The 18,145-nt window shown below is 48.3% G+C and overlaps 1 protein-coding gene and 2 long non-coding RNA genes across 10 annotated transcripts in view; 2 read left to right on the top strand and 1 right to left on the bottom strand.

Moving 5' to 3' along the window:
* LOC307214346 overlaps positions 1-18,145 on the bottom strand; it is a 331,943-nt gene that overhangs the window by 176,206 nt on the left and 137,592 nt on the right. For all 8 annotated transcript variants that reach the window (XR_013837946.1, XR_013837947.1, XR_013837948.1 and 5 more), the window contains exon 3: positions 1,707-1,872. This is a non-coding gene — a long non-coding RNA (uncharacterized lncRNA). The remainder of the gene's footprint in view (positions 1-1,706; positions 1,873-18,145) is intronic.
* LOC307214344 overlaps positions 1-18,145 on the top strand; it is a 46,732-nt gene that overhangs the window by 12,299 nt on the left and 16,288 nt on the right. The window lies entirely within an intron of this gene.
* On the top strand, positions 1,881-5,356 carry SOX1 (SRY-box transcription factor 1). Its single transcript, XM_079972906.1, has one exon. It carries the CDS (start codon positions 2,859-2,861, stop codon positions 4,035-4,037), a length of 1,179 nt encoding a protein of 392 aa, XP_079829032.1. The 5' UTR covers positions 1,881-2,858; the 3' UTR covers positions 4,038-5,356.

The following is an 18,145-nucleotide window of genomic DNA, read 5'->3' as shown; positions in this document are numbered from 1 at the left end:
GAGGGCTTTGTTGATTGAGATTGGGCGCCTGGAATCCCATGAGTTTTTGTACAGATTTCTCATCAACTTCTGTAGGTACAATGCCTGTAATCTGAGCCACACATTAAGGTAAAGGTAAAGGGACCCCTGACCATTAGGTCCAGTCGTGGCCGACTCTGGGGTTGCAGCGCTCATCTCACTTTATTGGCCGAGGGAGCCGGCATACAGCTTCCAAGTCATGTGGCCAGCATGACTAAGCCACTTCTGGCGAACCAGAGCAGCGCACGGAAACTCCGTTTACCTTCCCGCAGGAGCGGTACCTATTTATCTATTTGCACTGTGTGCTTTCGAACTGCTAGGTTGGCACACATTACAAGGAAGCAAATTCTATTGACATCTACAGGAAAGAACTTCTGTTCCAAGCATTGTGCTAGGATATGGGGCGTCAGTTCTCCATTCTTAAAACAATCTTCACTACTTGGAGACCTGTCTCCTACTGAGAAATATTGACTGAGGACCAAGAAGTACACGAAGGAGCATTGCGTTTCTTAAACACCCCCGTTCCTTTAGTATCTTTCTTAAACACCCCGTTCCAAAATTGCCCAATGGTAAACCACACTGATGTCCGTGGGACATAAATGACAATAAATATTCTGAGTTAGGCTTCAACCTCTAGGCCCTTACTTGGGAATGGGGCTAGCTGAACTCACCTGAATAACCATGCGTAGCACCGACCTGAATGTTTCATAGCGTAGTTTCAAAGCAGCTTATACTACATTTTATAAATAAATGCCTACTACATTTTATAAATAGTGATTTCAGATTTTAAACTTGACACACATCCCCATCCTAAACATATTAAATTGAAAGAATTTCCAGAGAGGTAACCCTGTTATATATTGCAGAACACCAAGGACAAGTCCTGTGGCACCTTAAAAATTGCCCAACATTGTCTCATGACTCACGAAACTTTATGCCACGATAAATCTTTAAGATACCACAAGTCATTGTTGATACTACTTCAAAGCAGAGTCCCACTGATCTCAATAGAACTTTCTTCCAAGTGAGCTAAGATCGGAGAGTCTTTTTGGTGAGATTCTTACACAGAGATAAAGATATGATAAATATTGAGGGCTTATTAAAATGTTGCCCTTCCCAACACCCGCCCAGAAAACACCTGCGCGTCAAGATACGCGCAGAAAATTATATTCCTTCTCAGCAAGCACAAAAGGCATAGGAAACAAACAAAAAAAGTTCCGACCAGGAAAGGAAGAGAAGAAGCAGAAAGTAAATTTTACAAGGTTGAAAAAGTCCAGTAGCTTAAAAACTAAATAACTTCTGCCGGTCCCAAAAACGTCTGTCGCTGCTGCTATTCCCTCCCCCGAAATGAATTCTTTGCAGCTAAACACGCCACGGTTCCAGAAGATCAGGCGGACACCAGGGTGCGCGCGATTTAAATTCAAATAATCTTTTTGGGGTGAAGCGCATCTTGAATCGGTTCGAACTGGCATATATATGCCCTCGGAATTTTATTTTATTTTTCTCCGTTACGGTCTTTGCTTCCTAGTAGACGCTTAGTTCGGTTCGGGTTATTTTATTATTTATCCGCGTTCCTGGTGGCTGTGTGTGACCCCTTTCGTGGCCCCTCCCGGAAGGCTCCCCATCCCCGCCCTGCTCCCCCCCCCTCGCCCTTCCCCGCCAGTTCCATAATAGTTTGTACTTCTCACCTCCGGACGTCACTCCTCAGTGCGCCATGCAAATAATCCCCCGCCGGCGCGCTCCGATTGGCCAAGGCAAACTAATTTAATCCCCGTTCAGTGCGCGGTGTATGGCTGCTGGGCTCTTCTCTCGTGGTATCTCTCGGCTGCTCCTCCTTTCCCGATTCCTCCCGGGCTAGAGGAGGGAAACCACAGAGAACAAATTACTGTGCAAGTTCTGCTGCCTGCCTGGGAGCTCTTGGCTTCCCCCTCCCCTCGCTCTCGCACCCCCTCCCGCGCCTCCTTACTATTTTCTTCCTTTTTCCCTCACTCCCCCTCCTCCTCCTCCCGCTTTTTCTGGTGATTTAATTACTCCTTTCTTTTATTTCCCCCCCTCCCGCTTTTTTTTTTTTTTACGCGTGGTGGAGGCGGCAGAGGGGGAGGGGGATTTCCTGTCTCTTCGCCTCTGTTCACTTGGGACCAGCGGATGCGAGTCACACACGCTCCCTCCCTCAACTCTCTCTCTCGCTCTCTCTCTCTTTGGCTGTGGAAGTTAGCGGAGAGAGGGGGGGGCGCGCGCATTAGATCACTTCAGCCGCCGCGAGAAGGAGGGGAGCGCGGCTGCCTGCGTGTGCGCGTGTGTGTGTGCGGGAGAGGGAGAGAGGCGCGCGTGTGCTGAGCCGAGGACGCAGGAGAGCGACGAGGGAGCCCGGGCGCGCACTTCCCCGCCATCTCCTCGCCAAAGTGGATCGGCCAGACTTTCTTCGCCGGCGCCGTCTTCCGCTTCTTCCCCACGAGCCTCCGCCCGGCACCTGTTTGAGCCGCTTTTGAATCCAGCTGGACGAGAAACCGGAGCGCAACACTCTTGGAGAGGGAGAAAGTTTTGCCCGCCCGAGGAGATTCCCGCGCGCGCGCTTTCGCGCTTTCCTCTCTGAGCGCAAGAAGAAAACAACTTTCTCCCCCACCCAAGCTCAGCACCACCAGCACCACCCCTCCTCACTCTCGACCGTCGTGGTGAACTCTTATATAATTTACTTCTCCTCGGCACCTCCTCTTTCCCACCCGGACTCGTCCTCCTGGTCGGTTCCCGCTCGTGCGCTCTCCTCGGCGCGCCGCTTCTTCGCCTTCCTGCGCTCTATGTTTTGACGCTGTGGAGCCTGGTGGCCCCCGAAAGCTGCGCGAATGTATAGCATGATGATGGAGACGGACATGCACTCCCCCGGCGGAGCCCAGGTCACCACCAACCTCTCGGGCCAAACCGGAGCCGGGGGAGGAGGAGGCGGAGGCGGAGGAGGCGGCGGCGGGGGCCCCAAGGCTAACCAAGACCGGGTCAAGAGGCCCATGAACGCCTTCATGGTTTGGTCTCGGGGCCAGCGCCGGAAGATGGCCCAGGAAAACCCCAAGATGCACAACTCGGAGATCTCCAAGCGCCTGGGCGCCGAGTGGAAAGTCATGTCGGAGGCCGAGAAGAGACCCTTCATCGACGAGGCCAAGCGGCTGCGGGCGCTGCACATGAAGGAGCACCCGGATTATAAATACCGGCCCAGGAGGAAAACCAAGACTCTGCTCAAGAAGGACAAGTACTCGCTGGCCGGAGGGCTGCTGGGCGCCGGCGGCCCCGGCGGAGGCCCTCCGGTAGCCATGGGCGTCGGCGTGAGCCCGGCCGGCGTGGGCCAGCGCTTGGAGAGCCCCGGCGGAGGCGGCCCCGGCGGCGGGGGAGGCGGCGGCGGCGGAGGCGGCGGCGGGGGCTACCCGCACATGAACGGCTGGGCCAACGGCGCGTACCCGGGCTCGGTGGCTGCGGCGGCGGCTGCGGCGGCGATGATGCAGGAGGCGCAGCTCGCCTACAGCCAGCACCCGGGCGGCGGCGCCCACCCGCACGCCCACGCGCACCACCCGCACCCGCACAACCCGCAGCCCATGCACCGCTACGACATGGGCGCCCTCCAGTACAGCCCCATCTCCAACTCGCAGGGCTACATGAGCGCCTCGCCGTCGGCCTACGGGGGCATCTCCTACGGCGCGCAACCCCACCAGAACTCGGCGGCGGCGGCGGCGGCTGCAGCCGCGGCAGCGGCGGCCGCCTCGTCCGGGGCGCTGGGCGCGCTCGGCTCCCTGGTCAAGTCCGAGCCCAGCGTCAGCCCGCCCGTCACCTCGGCGCACTCGCGGGCCCCGTGCCCTGGGGACCTGCGAGAGATGATCAGTATGTACTTGCCCGGCGGAGAAGGAGGGGACCCGGCGGCGGCGGCGGCAGCCGCGGCGGCGGCCGCCGCTGCCCAGAGCCGCCTGCACTCCTTGCCACAGCACTATCAGAGCGCCAGCACGGGGGTCAACGGCACGGTGCCCTTGACGCACATCTGAGCCGAGGGGAGGAAGGGCGCACGGACGGACGGACGGACCAGCCAAGGGGCACGGGGGCGCAGTGGAGGTTGTCGCGCTCTCTCTCCTGGGAGCCCCCTCGCCACTGCTGCCCATCTTCCCAGACCCACCCCCCGCCGCCCCCTTCCTTTTGTACAGAACAACAAGAAAGAGAGAGGAGATGTTTTGATGACGTTGTAATAAGAATCATAATAATTATAATAACAAATATTCCTAATGGTGGGGATAATGAAGAGAGAAGGTAACAGATTGCTCTAATGCTGCCCCCCCCAGTCCCTCCCTCTCTACCCTAAGGACTAGTTTCTGAAACTGGGGGTTGGCGGGGGGGGAGTTGGGTTGTTATATTTTCCTTCTGTTGTTGTTGGGTTTTAGACAAACCGTCTGTGTTTTAACTGAGATTTTTTTTTGTACAGTATTTATCATTCACCCAGGAGCCACAATGCGTTTATATTTGCTAAAGCGGGGGGAGGGCAAAAAAGACAGACAGACATAACTATAATTGTTAATTATTCAAAGATCTAGGCGACGCCAACTTTTCTGCCACACAGAAGCACTAACTGGTCACTCTTTGAGCCGCTTCTTGTGAAGAGTTTTTATTGCCTAAGGAAAGCAAAGATGTTGGGGAGAAATGTTCTCCTTTATAACACAGTACCAAGGGATGCAAATCCAAAACCACGCTTAAACTCTTCTTCTTTTTGTAGTTCTTACGAAGCGGGGTTCTTTATTTTTTCTTATTTTGTTTATTTATAAAAACATTTTTATTTTTTTGCAACCAGCAACAATATTCTGGATTTTGTAAATGTTTATTACGTCTGCATTTTTTTTCTTTTGTTAACTATTTTTTGTATTTTTTTTTTCTTCTTGTAAATGCATTGTGGAATAATTTTAATTAATTTTAGGCGTTACAAGGGAATTCATAAATGTGTATATAGTTTACTAAAAAGGCGTTTCCGCTAAAAAAGGAAAACAAATAAAACTCTAAAGATGCGTTCGATTCTGAGTTATATCAATTTCAAAGTGAAAGTGCAACCAGTAAATCCAAAATGTACTAATTCATGGCATGCCTTAAAAACTAGAGATTGGAAATTGACTATATGTATAAATATAACGTGAAATATAATAAGATCAGCAACCACACAAATCCCTATTTGGGTTTAGACTTTTCACAGTTTCTGTGATCGCGAACAACAACAAAAAGGGGGAGAAAGTTTTTTTTTTTAATGGTGTAGTTTTTGGATATTATTTTAATATCTGTTGAGTATTGTTAAGGAAGGCGACCGATTAAAATACTTTCCATAGCATTCCTTGTTTATTTTGTTTATTTCTGGCACTGGCTTGTTGAAACATCTAGCTTACAGTACTAAGTTTTCTGTCTTAAGTTAGTGAAGCGGTTTTAAATAGGTTTGGACGGTTCTCTCCCCCTTCTTGGCCCTAAGGCTAGATATAGCTCCAACATTACTGGACTCACCATGTTTAGGCTAGATACAATTATGATGCTGAATACTGATTAGACATAAAAACTACCAAAAACTGTTTCTGAACAAAGCCACAATTTTGGGCGGGTGGGGCGGGGAGTCTATCTCTTGTCCCAGCACTGTCTTCTCTTCTTCGGAATACCAAGGAACCTTGTTTGAACCGTGAATGCTGTTACACTAAAATGATGCATTTGTTTGTACGGATATCCTAATGTTGTTTAATTGCATAGAAATTTGATTTAAAGTGACTTTCTCCGTTGCCTGATTCTGAAGTGGGAAGTCGATATTAAACTTGATATAACAGTAAAGACACAGTTTAGGCTACATTTTACAATTATTGTTTCAGCTTTTTTATTTATGGCTATTGAACGAAGGCGGGGGTTGGGGGTTGGGGGGGGGGGGAGAGGACTCTGTGAAGTCCAGAGCGGAAACAAAGCTTAGAGCAAAGCAAATGAGTAATTGGCTCCCTGTGTTCATTTATGTATATCAGTTGGCTGCAGCTCCCGAAAAAAACTTGCCCCGGAGCAGCCACCGTTGGTTTTCTTTGAAGTCCTTGGGCGTACTCCAGGTTACTCCAGAGTAAAACCACCCGCAGATGGCAGGCACTGCTCCTTACATGCTCCAAACACATTACCTGGAAGTAAGTTCCTTTGGTTTCAATGGATCTTTTATCGAAGTGATCTGTTAAGGCCTGTAGGCTGGGCTATTCGGTCTCTGCTAGAAATGGTTTATGGGTATTAACTTCCCCATTCTCAGCCTTCCATATTCGTTTGAATTACTCATCCTTGGAAGTGGTCGCCAACCTTCGTTCCCAAATAACCCTGTTGGTCTCTGTAATACAACTTATTCTTAGCCTTCCTTTCACCCCTTTTGATATTTTGCTAGGCCCTCTTTTCCTGACTCCCTCGCTCTGCAGACCGGCGTCTGAAAGCTGGGTGGGAACCCTTGCCATGCTCTTTGGGCGAGTGTGTGGTTTGCTTGTATCAGATCCTGCCCTTTTACAGCAATCCAATTGATGTTGGACTTGTGCATTTTTCTCCCTCTCCCGCTCAATCTTTAATAAGGGGTTTGTCACAAAGGAAAATACCAGCAACCGGGCATCGGTGAAAAACCATACCCGTTTCTTCAATGCACATGCGCCCACAGATGTTGGCGAGGTGTGTGTGCCAATCCAAATTTCTATACATATATATGAAATGTGAATAATCCTTTATGGTTTCCAGTTACCACTCATTTAACTGGCTGTTGTCACACACAGAGGTCTGATTTTTGGAAATGTAATAAACCATCAGGTATTTGTGAAAGCTATCTGCGCTTCTCTTTGCATGCAAATAGCGCCAACAACTTTTCTGGAAGGAAGGGGGCGGGGGAGGGAGGGAGGGAGGGAGGGAGAGAGAGAGGCAGAAGGAGTACCAAAAAGACTTCACATTCTCTGTTGTGTTTGGGGAGAGGAGTTCTTAAAGTCATTTTGCTTGCCCCTTAACCCTCGGTGTCCTATTGCCTACAGCGCTACCAGTAACTCGTGCCAACTAACACCCACGTTCAAATGAACTGCAACAAAACTTTTCAAAATTTACTATTATTCTTGTTATTATTATAATAATTAGCAACACAGTCTAGGCGAAGTTAAAATGCGTTATATGTTCACTGGTTTAAGTGGTGAAGATTTAAACGTGTGCTTAACTCTCTCAATCAAATCAATGTCTTTGGTTAGATTGCGCCTCACTCCATAACCCAGAATCAGAATGATTATTATCCTCATTTGGTTGACTTTGTTCGGTGCTTTTGTTATTCTTATGTGCATGTATTTGCTTTGTTGTTTTTTTCTTTCCGCGGAGAAGCAGGTCAAATAATAACCTTCATAAAACCTTGTTCAAAAAACCACAACGCAACCAGTTAAATGTAAGGGTTTTAATTTTATTTTTAAGAAGAAATCATTAGACCTCCTGGGAAGCCACATGCCTGAATAATTTAATATGCAAAACTACATAAAGTTTTAAACGATTTCCTGATTTAAACGCTTTATTTTTCATTTTGAGATAGAGAATTGTTCGCCCTCTGATTTGATCGTCGGATCTGCTTCTGGTGTATGGAAGATTTCATTTATACTGAACGCACCGTTTTCAATACTGCTTGGAGGTCATTCCAGATACACTTAGCAAAGTGTATACAGAGCGAAACACAGGATGGGGAATGGAGGGCTTGAGGGAGCTGCTGGCTGGCCGCTTAGTATCCCTACATCTAGCCTTTGCACCCTCTCCCTCCAGGGTTTTGGGAAAAGCCAAAGCAACACCCAAACCCAGAACTTAAATCACAAAACGTTCGGCATTGACCTGCTGATTTGCGCTGGCTTGGAAGACTAGGGCTGCGGGTGGGCAACTCTGTTTCCGCCGAGTGCTTAGAACTGGCAACACCTCTCCCAAAAACAAGCATCAAGTCTACTTTCAAGCATCCCTTCCCCCCAGCCGAGGAGGAGGAGGTCCAGCAAGGCCATGGACCACTGCGCATCCTGGGCCCTCCCTGGCCCGTTCAGATCTTATCTTGGCCAAGTGGGAGGCGGGAACACTCCGAGATCTGCTCAGAGAAGCGTGAAGGGCCGGCCCCAAGGCCTCGCGGGCCGCCACGCTCGCACAATGGGCCCCCAGGGGACGCCGTTGCGGTTGGGGGAGCAGTTTGGGGAGATGGCGGGGGCTGGTGGCAACCGATCTGCCCTTTCCCAGCTCTCTCGCCAAGCCGCATCGGGCCCCTGAGAAGAAGAACAAGAGGAAGGAGAGGGGGCTGAATTCTGCGCGCAGTGCCAGTTGTCTCTCGGTCCCCATTGCCATACCCTCCGCCAGGGGCAAGGCGGCCCACGGGGTTGCTCAGAGTGGGAGCTCAAGAGTCCAGAAAAGGCGTCGGAAGGAAGCTGGCGTCGTGTGACACCAGGATTCCCCGGCGTGGCGTGATTTAGGGGGAGAAATCGGTTTACCTTATATAAGCGCTATTTTGTTTTATTACGCGCCAAACCTCCTAGCCCCATTTCGCTTTAACTGATGAGCCTAGGAGGCACTTCTATTTTACTCTTCCTCCCAGAGTGTCCCCCACTTCACCCTACGCCTAATTCTTTCTTCCATCGCCTCTTTCTTTCTTGCTCACCGCTTAGGCTCTGAGAGTTTGTTATGTTGCAGTCACTTCTGCCCCACCAGCACCTGCTTGGGGAAGCAGGCGCCTCTGGGGAAAAAGAAACTCAGCTTATGGCGCAGTGAGATCTCCCTCCTCTTGCTTCTCTTTTTACCCCGGCGAGAGCCAGATAGGGGCTGACTTGTAAGCCGCGCCAATAAGTTCGTTTTCGGGATTTCGAGGTGGACTTCGCCCCTTTCCTGGAGAAGCAGGCCTTTCCCTTTCCCTCCAGAGAACCATCCCTGTTTATCTAGCCATGCTGGACTTCCTGGACTGGGGTTTTCCTCCCCTTTAACGCAGTGCTTCCCCTTCCTCCATTCCCCGCCGTCGGCATTTCAATTTTACCCTTCTAGGGATAATCGGTTTCGCGCGTCCCGGAGGTCTGGCCGGATGGGCGCACGTGTGAGCTCAGGCGTTGGGACTTGGGCACAAGGGGCGCAGGGGGAGGGGGGGGAAGGACCCGATTGCTGATCATACAGCAACAGTTAGTTTCGAGAGAATCCCCCGGAAACTAAAGGACATGATGCTACGGCTTTCAATGGCACTGTAACAGCAATTAACTTTTGCTGGAAGCCGAGCATCTTTAACGCTGTGATCTAGGCAGCAGTTCACGTCGATTTAAGCGCTTCTCACCTGCATTCATTTTCTCCTCGGTTTCCAGAGGGTCCTTATGGCTCTTCCTCCTTTTCCTCATTTAGGGCTTTAAGTTCTCTCTCTCTCTCTCTCTCTCTCTCTCTCTCTCTCTCTCTCACACACACACACACACACACACACACGGGCGCGTTGCTTCAGGAACCAGAACCACACACCCAAGTATTCCACTTTCGCCCTCCTCGCTTTTGTCCTGGACGGTTCTCCTCCGTTCCTCTTTAGTTACTCCTTTCTGCCTTGCACCTCCCCACCCGGGGTACATGCTTTAGTGTGGTTTAGTCACCCTGTAAAGATGAAGGTGGTTTTTTGTTTTGTTTAGGGACCCCTCGTTTTCTCCAGAGGACCTACAGAAACGAGGCCTTTCTTCTCGGGAGTGGTGAGGTGGAGAGCCCGCCTGGGCTCCCCGCGGCTGGACGGCGCCCCTGAAGCTGGTGGCGCGGAGCTCCTTCCCTTGGGTGTCACAGGAGCGGGTGGGGATGGAGGCCGTCCAAGTGGAGGGAAGCGGAGCGAATAGGAGAGGGGAGTCCTGCGCGGGGAGGGGAAGGGAGAGGCCAGAGTGTGTTTGGAGAGCGCGGGATTAAGCGAGGAAGAGAGCCCTGACCCGGGATCAGCGGCTAGTCAAACCTATTTACAATCACCCGGTAGGAGAAGCGCTGATGGCTCCCGCTGCTGCCAGCGGCCTGCCCGGCAACAAGTGAAACCCGAGCGCCCTGCTGCGCTCGCCAGGGGACTGAGCCAGGAAGACCCAGGCCGGCTCTCTGGCGGGCTCGCTCCGCCGGGAGGAGACGCCATGCCCTGGCGAGAAAGAGGCGCAGGCGTTTGAGCTGCTGCCCTGCCTGGATGTGGCATGGAGGCGGCTGGTGCTTGGTAGCCCTGCACTTGGAGTGGCAGCCCTTTCCAAGCTTTCTCTTTCGCCTGCTTTCTCCCAGCAACCCCGAGAGCCGAGGGAGGGAGAGACATGGCTGAGCAGGGAATTCAAGACACGTTTCCCCTCTTCCAAGCACGACGAGGCTGAGCGCGAGTTCACACGTGCTATGCCTCAAGGATGGCTTGCAAGTGAGAAACAGGCTTCTCCTCTCATCAGACCCCACAGACTAGGTTGGGAAACCTGTAGCCCTCCAGATTGTTGGACTACCCCCCCCCCGGCCCGAATTGGTCGTGGGACCAACGACACCTAGGTGGGCACTGTATCCCCACCCCTGCCCCCGACACAGCCTGCCATCTCTGATTCAGCTGTGCTTGGGTCATTCTTCAGCAAGGAGGCTGCGCGTATGAATAGTTACCCCTCGAAGGCCACACGGCCGTCAAGATCTTGCACCTCTCGCCCTAGAATGTAAAACACATCGACACGAATGTATGTCCCGCATATAATGATATCACTCTCTAGAAAGAGACATCAGTAGAGACATAATAATAATAATAATAATAATAATAATAATAATAGGGCGAGGGCAGAAACATATCAGAGACTTTGGGAAGTTTCTATAATTGAGGGGTGGTCTTTGGCAAGTAATAGCCTACCTTCCCCCCATATATAAATTTTATCTCTTTTATGTTCTGCTAGTCCTAGGCCCCCTATTTCAATAAGGCAGGAAATCTGGAGTGCGTGTGTCGGCGGGGAAGACATTTCCAGAAACGAAACAGTTCCCCTTAGGGGCTTAGCCAGGATTTTTTGGGGTGGGGGGAGGACTTTTGTCGGAGGGGGGTTAGAGCCGAGCTATCCGCGACGGAATTGGTTAGTTAGTTATTTTTATTTGTTTACTTGGCCTTTTTTTTGGGGGGGGGACCTTCCCCCTTGCACACCCCCCCCGGCTACGTCCCTGGTTCCCTTGCCATTTGCGTCGAATAACCAGTGTGGTTGTCTTGGGGGAGGCCAGCGGGGATCTCTTGTCTGGGCACATGAGAAGGCTCCAAAGAGAGTCCAAATCGCTGGATCAAACAAGGCCAAAAAGTCTAACAGAGGCTGCTGAAGCCTGGGTGGAATCTTCTGACAAACTCGCCAGTCCTGACCTCTGTCTGCCTCGTGTCATTGGGCAGGCATCCCCGGGGAAGGGACAGTGTTTGCGGAGACTTTTCTCGCGCCAAAAGGGTGCGCAAAGAAGACCTCTCAGGCCTTCCTGCGCTTTTCTAGCGGCAAAGCGCGCCTCCGCTGTTCTTGCCACCTTGCAGGACGCGCAGCGCCGGCAAGAAAGTGTAAGAAAGTGCCACTGCCGGCAGTTGTTTCTCTGACACTTTTTCCCCTTCAGGCTTATGCAACCCCGGGCGTAGTTAAATTAACCCTTTTTACGCTCTTGAGCCCACCATTTGCCTTCAGGCAGTCCGGGTGGGGAAAGTGTTGTAAAATGGTGGGTGTCCCCTCCCTTCACACGCGTTCCTAAAACCAGTGATTACGAAGCTAGAACTAAGATGTCACAAATAATTTTTTTTTCCTGAGGAAGCGTAGATAAAAGTGTAAGTTGGGTGGGTTTTGGTTTTTTTAAAATGTATGTCCTCTAGCTTAGTAGTAAAGGGTCAGGTGGCACCTTTAAAGGCTACTTTTGTTATTACATAAGGGGAGCCAGAGACCATTTCAGATGGAATCCCTTCATAGTAATTCCACTTTTTGATGCCTCCAACTGGCATATTTTTCAATAATCTGTTGCTCTGGATGGCAGGCTGACTCTCTACACAAACCTTGTAGGTCTCTGCTTAAATGAACACCATCTGAGAGGGTAATGATGGTCCTGCAGGCAAAATTACATTCTCAAGTACTGGGGTTTTTTTTTGGGGGGGGGGGAACCAGGCTGAGGAAGTGAGGAAATTCCCTCTTCCTATTGCAGCCATCTTCTCTTCCAAGGATGGCAAATCATGATTTATGGTGGGTGCTACCATATTTATTTATTATTTACTATCTATGAATAGGCTGCCAATAGCACACTTCTCTAGGTGGCTGACTAGAAATAAAAGAACACAAATACAATATTAAAACGCAAGTACTGTATATAAAACAAAACAAAAAATGCAGCATAAGAACAAACCAATCAAAACCTTTCCTTTTCCAGCAGAGGATTAAAAATGAAACCTGTTAGCAGCAGAAATAAACAAGAAAGCACCAACCAAATATTGAGAACCTAGATGTTAATATCACAGGTTATTTAAAAGGCCTGGGTGGCTAAAAGGCTGCAAAAATACAATATGGAGGAGAGTAAGTCTCTTTGGGGAGAAGATTCCATGAGAGGGGTGTCACCACTGAGAAGGCCCTCACCCCATCCTGTAATAGTACAGAAGTTTTAATATTCTATGCCACTTCCTGGACTTTAAGAGTGAGAGTTAAGAGCCAGCATGATGAAGGAAAATGGGAACAAACAAACAGTGGTGTTGAATTGAAAAGAGTGCAATGGAAGTGTAATCTGCAGAGGAAGCAGAATGAGATGCTATGCCAAAGTAGAATCTAGTACTTCAGACAATGAATGGGACTGGCTCTCTTTAAAGCTCCCCTACATAAAACAAGTTACTGAAACTAGCAGATTAGGGAGAAAGCCCTGTCTCTGCTGTGCTAGTTTTCAACGTACAGGGGGTTGGTTTTGCGTTTCACATAGCAGAATATTCAAATATGTGACACCCATCCCTAGCCTATAACAACAGAAGTGTAGAAGGGAAGAAATAGTACCACTCTATTCTGCCTTGGTCAGATCACACCTGGAGTATTGTGTCTAGTTCTGGGCACCACAATTTCAGAAGGATATTGACAAGCTGGAACATGTGCCAAGAAGGGCAACAAAGAGAATGAAAGGGGTTTTGGGGGAGGGGAGCCTTATGAGGAATGGTTGAGGGAGATGGGCATGTTTAGCCTTGAAGACATGATAGACACTTTCAAATATCTTAAGGGCAATCACATGGAAGATGGAGCAACTAAACGTTAGGAAGAACATTCTGATGGTGAGAGCTGTTCAACAGCGGAACAGACTCTCTCAGAAGGTGGTGGACTCTCCTTCTTTGGAGGTTTTTAAGCAGAGGTTGGCTGGCCATCTGTTATGGATGCTTTGATTGTGATTCCTGTGTGGCAGGAGGCTGGACTAGCTGACCCTTGTGGTTCCTTCCAACACCACAATTCTAAGATTCTATAGTATAAAGTGGCACAATCCATTCTACCACTTCAGGATTTTGCCACCTCATTCCTACTTCATTCCAAAGCAGTTGTAGACCAGGCTCTGGTTCCAAGTACCTGTACTTGGTACACATTTAAAGGATTTCTGGGCACAGCTGGGTAGATACGTTTTGGAGATCAGTGGGAGAAAGAATGGCCTTCTAGGTGAAATGGGTTTACTTGTCGAAGTTGCTAGCATCAGTCACCATTGGTTAAGGGACATTTGCCTGAGGATACAGAAGACAAGGATGATTCATCAAAGGATGATGGATATTTACAGTTGCCTCTTCATCACCAGATGATTCCAACATGAAACGATCTTGCATGTGTGAATGAGCCACATGTGTGAATGAGCCATCGCAGTATTAACTCCCCTTCTCCCCTGAAGACAGAGCTTCTGTATAACTAAACATGATCTCCAGCCATGTTTTCTTTCAATGGAGGTGATTCACCCCTTTAGTTGAGAATCACTATCAATGAACATGCATGTGTGGGGAGTCACTCTGGTGTAAACAGTTTAATGAATTCAGGCAAACATGCAGCTCTGAGCAAATTTATTGGCTTCAACAACGCCACTAACATTGATATTCTGCACCTCCATTTAACTGCTGACCAATGCAGTCACGAAATTAAAATGCTATGGAAGGCAGCTGAATGGACAAAGTATGGGTGGGAGGGGGCATGTTGCCCAAATTGCAGGAAAACATCTCCCAGAAAGCAGGGTAAAGCAGCCTGGAAGAGCTGTTAAGTCCCTCTCCTTTCCTTATCCAAATCCACACAGCCCCAGGATAAATCCCTTTCTGTGGGAAGGAGGGGGGAAGTGAGTCCAAGCAGGCCTTGAAACCATGGAGAGGGAGAGTCAGTTTTTCTATCCCCCCCAAAACACTGGGAAGGGGAGGAGGTTGTTTGGTGTCATGCCAAAGCCACAGGTGAGTAATTACTGTGCTGTACCAGGGATATCTCATTAGCTTAGGTAAATACAACTGGAATATAAGGGATTTGGAAAGAATGTCTGCCGTGAGAGATACCAAAGAGTAATTTGGAGACTGTTGCTTCGAAAAGCCAGTGCCAATTTTTTTTTTTAATTCTTATTTTTTGTGGTAAATAATATTTCAGTCTGGAAGTTGGATCAAGAAACCTCTGCTAAAGGAAGGCTGCACAAAGGTATGTCATGGGGATCGTTCCCTGGGTAGATTACTGCTGTCAATAGTTAATAGGCAAAATAGTTCCTTGTTCTAATCCAGCTGCTCCTAGCCACAGCACGGCGGTAAGGCAAAACCCCTGTCACTTTCTGCAGTTCCCAGCATTTCTGACAAAACATTTAAGCTTGATGCTTTGAGACCCAAAAAGACGGGCATATGATTCAAGCTAACAACAGTGCAGTTTAACAGGGATGTTGTCAACAGAGCGTGGAATGTGTCCTCCTGCCCCAGATTGCACAGTACACGGCAGAACCTAAGTTGCAGCCTCCAATCAGAAGCGTCCAGTGGGAAATGTTTTAATATATGCTGTCCTGGTGATTTTACCTAGCTGATAAACTGCTGGGAAGTCAGTCCCGCTAAATAATTTTGGGGTGGTAAAATAAGAGGCTGGGGTTTTGCCACACATACATGCAGTGCGTATCCTTAATTCTATGGTAGCACCAAGTGATGACTTGCATGTGTGCATCAGCTAACCCAAATGGAACCACTTCTTACCTCACTACAGTCGTACCTTGGAAGTCCGTTGGACTTCCGAAACGTTAGAAAACCAAAGTGCGGCTTCTGATTGGCTGCAGGAAACTCGGAAGCCATGGAAGCCCCGTCGGACGTTTGGCTTCCAAAAATAGTTTGCAAACCAGAACACTCACTTCCGGGTTTACGATGTTTGAGAGCCAAAACATTCGAGAACTAAGCTTTCAAAAACCAATATACAACTTTATATCTTTTCAAACTTTATAATGTGTTTCAGTAAAAGCAGTTTGTACATTCAGATGGGAGACATATTGCAAGGTGAACACACACCAATGAAACAGCCCTTTGTGACTGGCTGCTGGGTGTGAGTTTGAGAAGCAAAGTATCTGAGGTGATCTGAAAGTTGTTTGCATGCTGCTTGACCCTTGTAAATAAGTAGTGTGGAGAGTGGGGAGACACCTGGTAAGTAGGTTATACAAAGGGATGGATCATTCGCTAGAGGCCCATACGCAACCACATACTTGGAAAGCATCATGCCCATAAGCTGAGCGTGGTCCTCACAACTTTCCTCCCTCTTTAACTAAAGCTAACCCCTTTTCAATCCACTGACCAAACTGTTTGACTATGCCTAACAATCTGTAAAATCAGGAGCTTCTGATAAATTATGAGGAAATAAAGTTGGTTATTCAGCACCTGTTTGACCAGTAGCCTAGATGACCCTCATGGTCCCTTAAAACTCTATGGTTCTGGTTGCAACAAATCCTATTCGTTATGCAAAAGAAAGATGCACCATCCAATTCAAAATGTTGGTTCTGACCTATAAAGCCTTAAATGGTTCAAGACTGCAATACCTCAAGGACTGCCTCTCTCACTATGAATCTATCCGGATCTTCAGATCATCCTTTGAGGCCCTTCGTGTGCCTCCTCCATGAGAGGTCTGGAGGGCAGCAACACTAGAAGGTGCCTCTACTGTTGTGGCTCCCTGCTTGTGGAATGCTCTCCCAAGGGAGGTTAGTCTTGTGCCTTTATTATACACCTTTAGGCACTAGGCAAAAATGCTCCTCTTCAACAAGGGCTTGGGCTGACTGATATCCAATACCTTTTAAAATGTCTTCTTAGGGGGAGGGGGAGTTACTAGTTTGATTTTGTTCTTATTTTTATTTTTATTCTTTTTAATCTTGTATTTTTATGTTGAGAACTGCCCTGAGATCTACAGATGAAGGGCAATATATGAATTTAAATAAAAAATAAATATATAAATATCACAAGATCATATATTTGAAAACACGTATTATTTATGGCTCAATATAAATACGATATATACTTGTGGGATGTATTATTACTAGAGCAGTCAAGAACAACATTTTCCTGCTGCCTAGAATGGACACACAGGGGAATGTGGCTCCAGACAGGGAGGACTTCCTGTCATACCTGCTCTGGAGCTTCCTCTTCCTGTGTGTGATCAGGTAGATGGGAATGACCCTAGTTTACCAGATAAAAGGACCGGCCATGCAACCATCTCTTCCTCTTGGACTCTCGCTCTCCTGGCTCTTAGCAAGCGCATGGCTCAACCTTCACATAGGATGGAGCCCATAAGCAGAAAGTCTGAGATGTAGCTCAGACTTCTTTTCACTGTAACCACAAATAAAGCCCGCCTTCAGATTACTGCTGTGAACTGAATGTGGGTAAAACTTTATTATTACTTTTAAAGAAAACTGGGTTGTGTAATATTATTTTAAGCGGGAAATAAAGGGGAAACTTACCAGGAACAATCCAGTCTGGATTGCTTAATTAAAGGATTCTAACAAATCATCAACTTGCTTCCAATAAGTTGCAAAGGGAATGTGCTCTGCTGTTTACTCACTGGCGCGAGTGAGGAGGGATAACAGCAAAACAATATATCCTCCCCTACCTTCCTTAACATTACCACAGTACTATGGTGCTAATTAGGCTTGGGTCATTGGGTGATATCCCAAATAAGTTATGCCCAGAATAGACCCACTGAAATCCATAGACTTAGTAAGTCTGTTTATTTCAGCCGGTCTACATTGAATATAACTAACAATGGATATTCTTCCTTGTATTAAGTCATAACTAGATTGTTGATCTGGATGAAAATGTATGTAGCCTCGTTATTTAGCAGGTCACCCTGCAATTATCAGGTGATGAATACCTTGGTTGTTCGGTGCCTTTGGCTTCTCTTTAAGTCTTTCACCCTCATGCAAGTCAAAAAACAAGCACAATAGTTTTATCACATTATTCCAGAGCTCCAGGAGGAAAGAAGGGCAAACATAGGCAGAGTCAGAGCCAATGGCAGGTCTCTAGCCAGCTCATTCTAGTTTTGTCCCTATCTGCTCCCCTGATCAGCTGTGCAAGGAGCTGAGGTGAAGGGGGAGGAAGATGATTGGCGCTGCTACCTCCTGGGCTGCTTGTAAGTAAGAAGGCAGCAGGTGCGGCCCCAACCACCCCAATGGAACAGCCTCTACCGCCTGGATGCCTGAGGGCAGCAAAGCATTCTCATAGGCTTCAGAACCTCAGAGGTGGAAGCTTAACGCTTTGGGGTTTTTTAGGTCTGGCTTCAGGTTTCATGTTACATGGCATGATGAAAGGGAAGCTGATTACAATAAGGAGACATTGTATAGAAATGAGGAGAGGATATATTAGCTAGATATCGTCCTTCCTTACACACGTTTGTGAGTTTAAAAGAGTCCCCCCCCCCCTTTGCAACAAAATTAGGATGTTGTTGATTCAGCTAGTTACAGCCTTTATTTTGATAAAGCAATCCAGGATGCCTGGATTTTCCTGGTATTTCCCCCTCAAAACAATAATAGCCTTCTTAGAATAAAACAGAGTTTACTCATAGTTCACATACAGTAGCAATCTGGAGGCAGGCTTACAGTGGTAGAAGATGCATGATGATGGCCAGCGAGCAAGATGGGAGTGAGAGAGAGAGAGAGATGGGGACGTGATCAGCCTTTCTTATATAAGTTACAGCCATCTCTACCC

Source organism: Podarcis cretensis (assembly GCF_951804945.1).
Source record: "Podarcis cretensis genome assembly, chromosome: 4".
Lineage (NCBI taxonomy): Eukaryota > Metazoa > Chordata > Lepidosauria > Squamata > Lacertidae > Podarcis > Podarcis cretensis.
The sequence above is the reverse complement of the archived record's forward strand: the minus strand, read 5'-3'. Positions and strand labels throughout refer to the sequence as shown.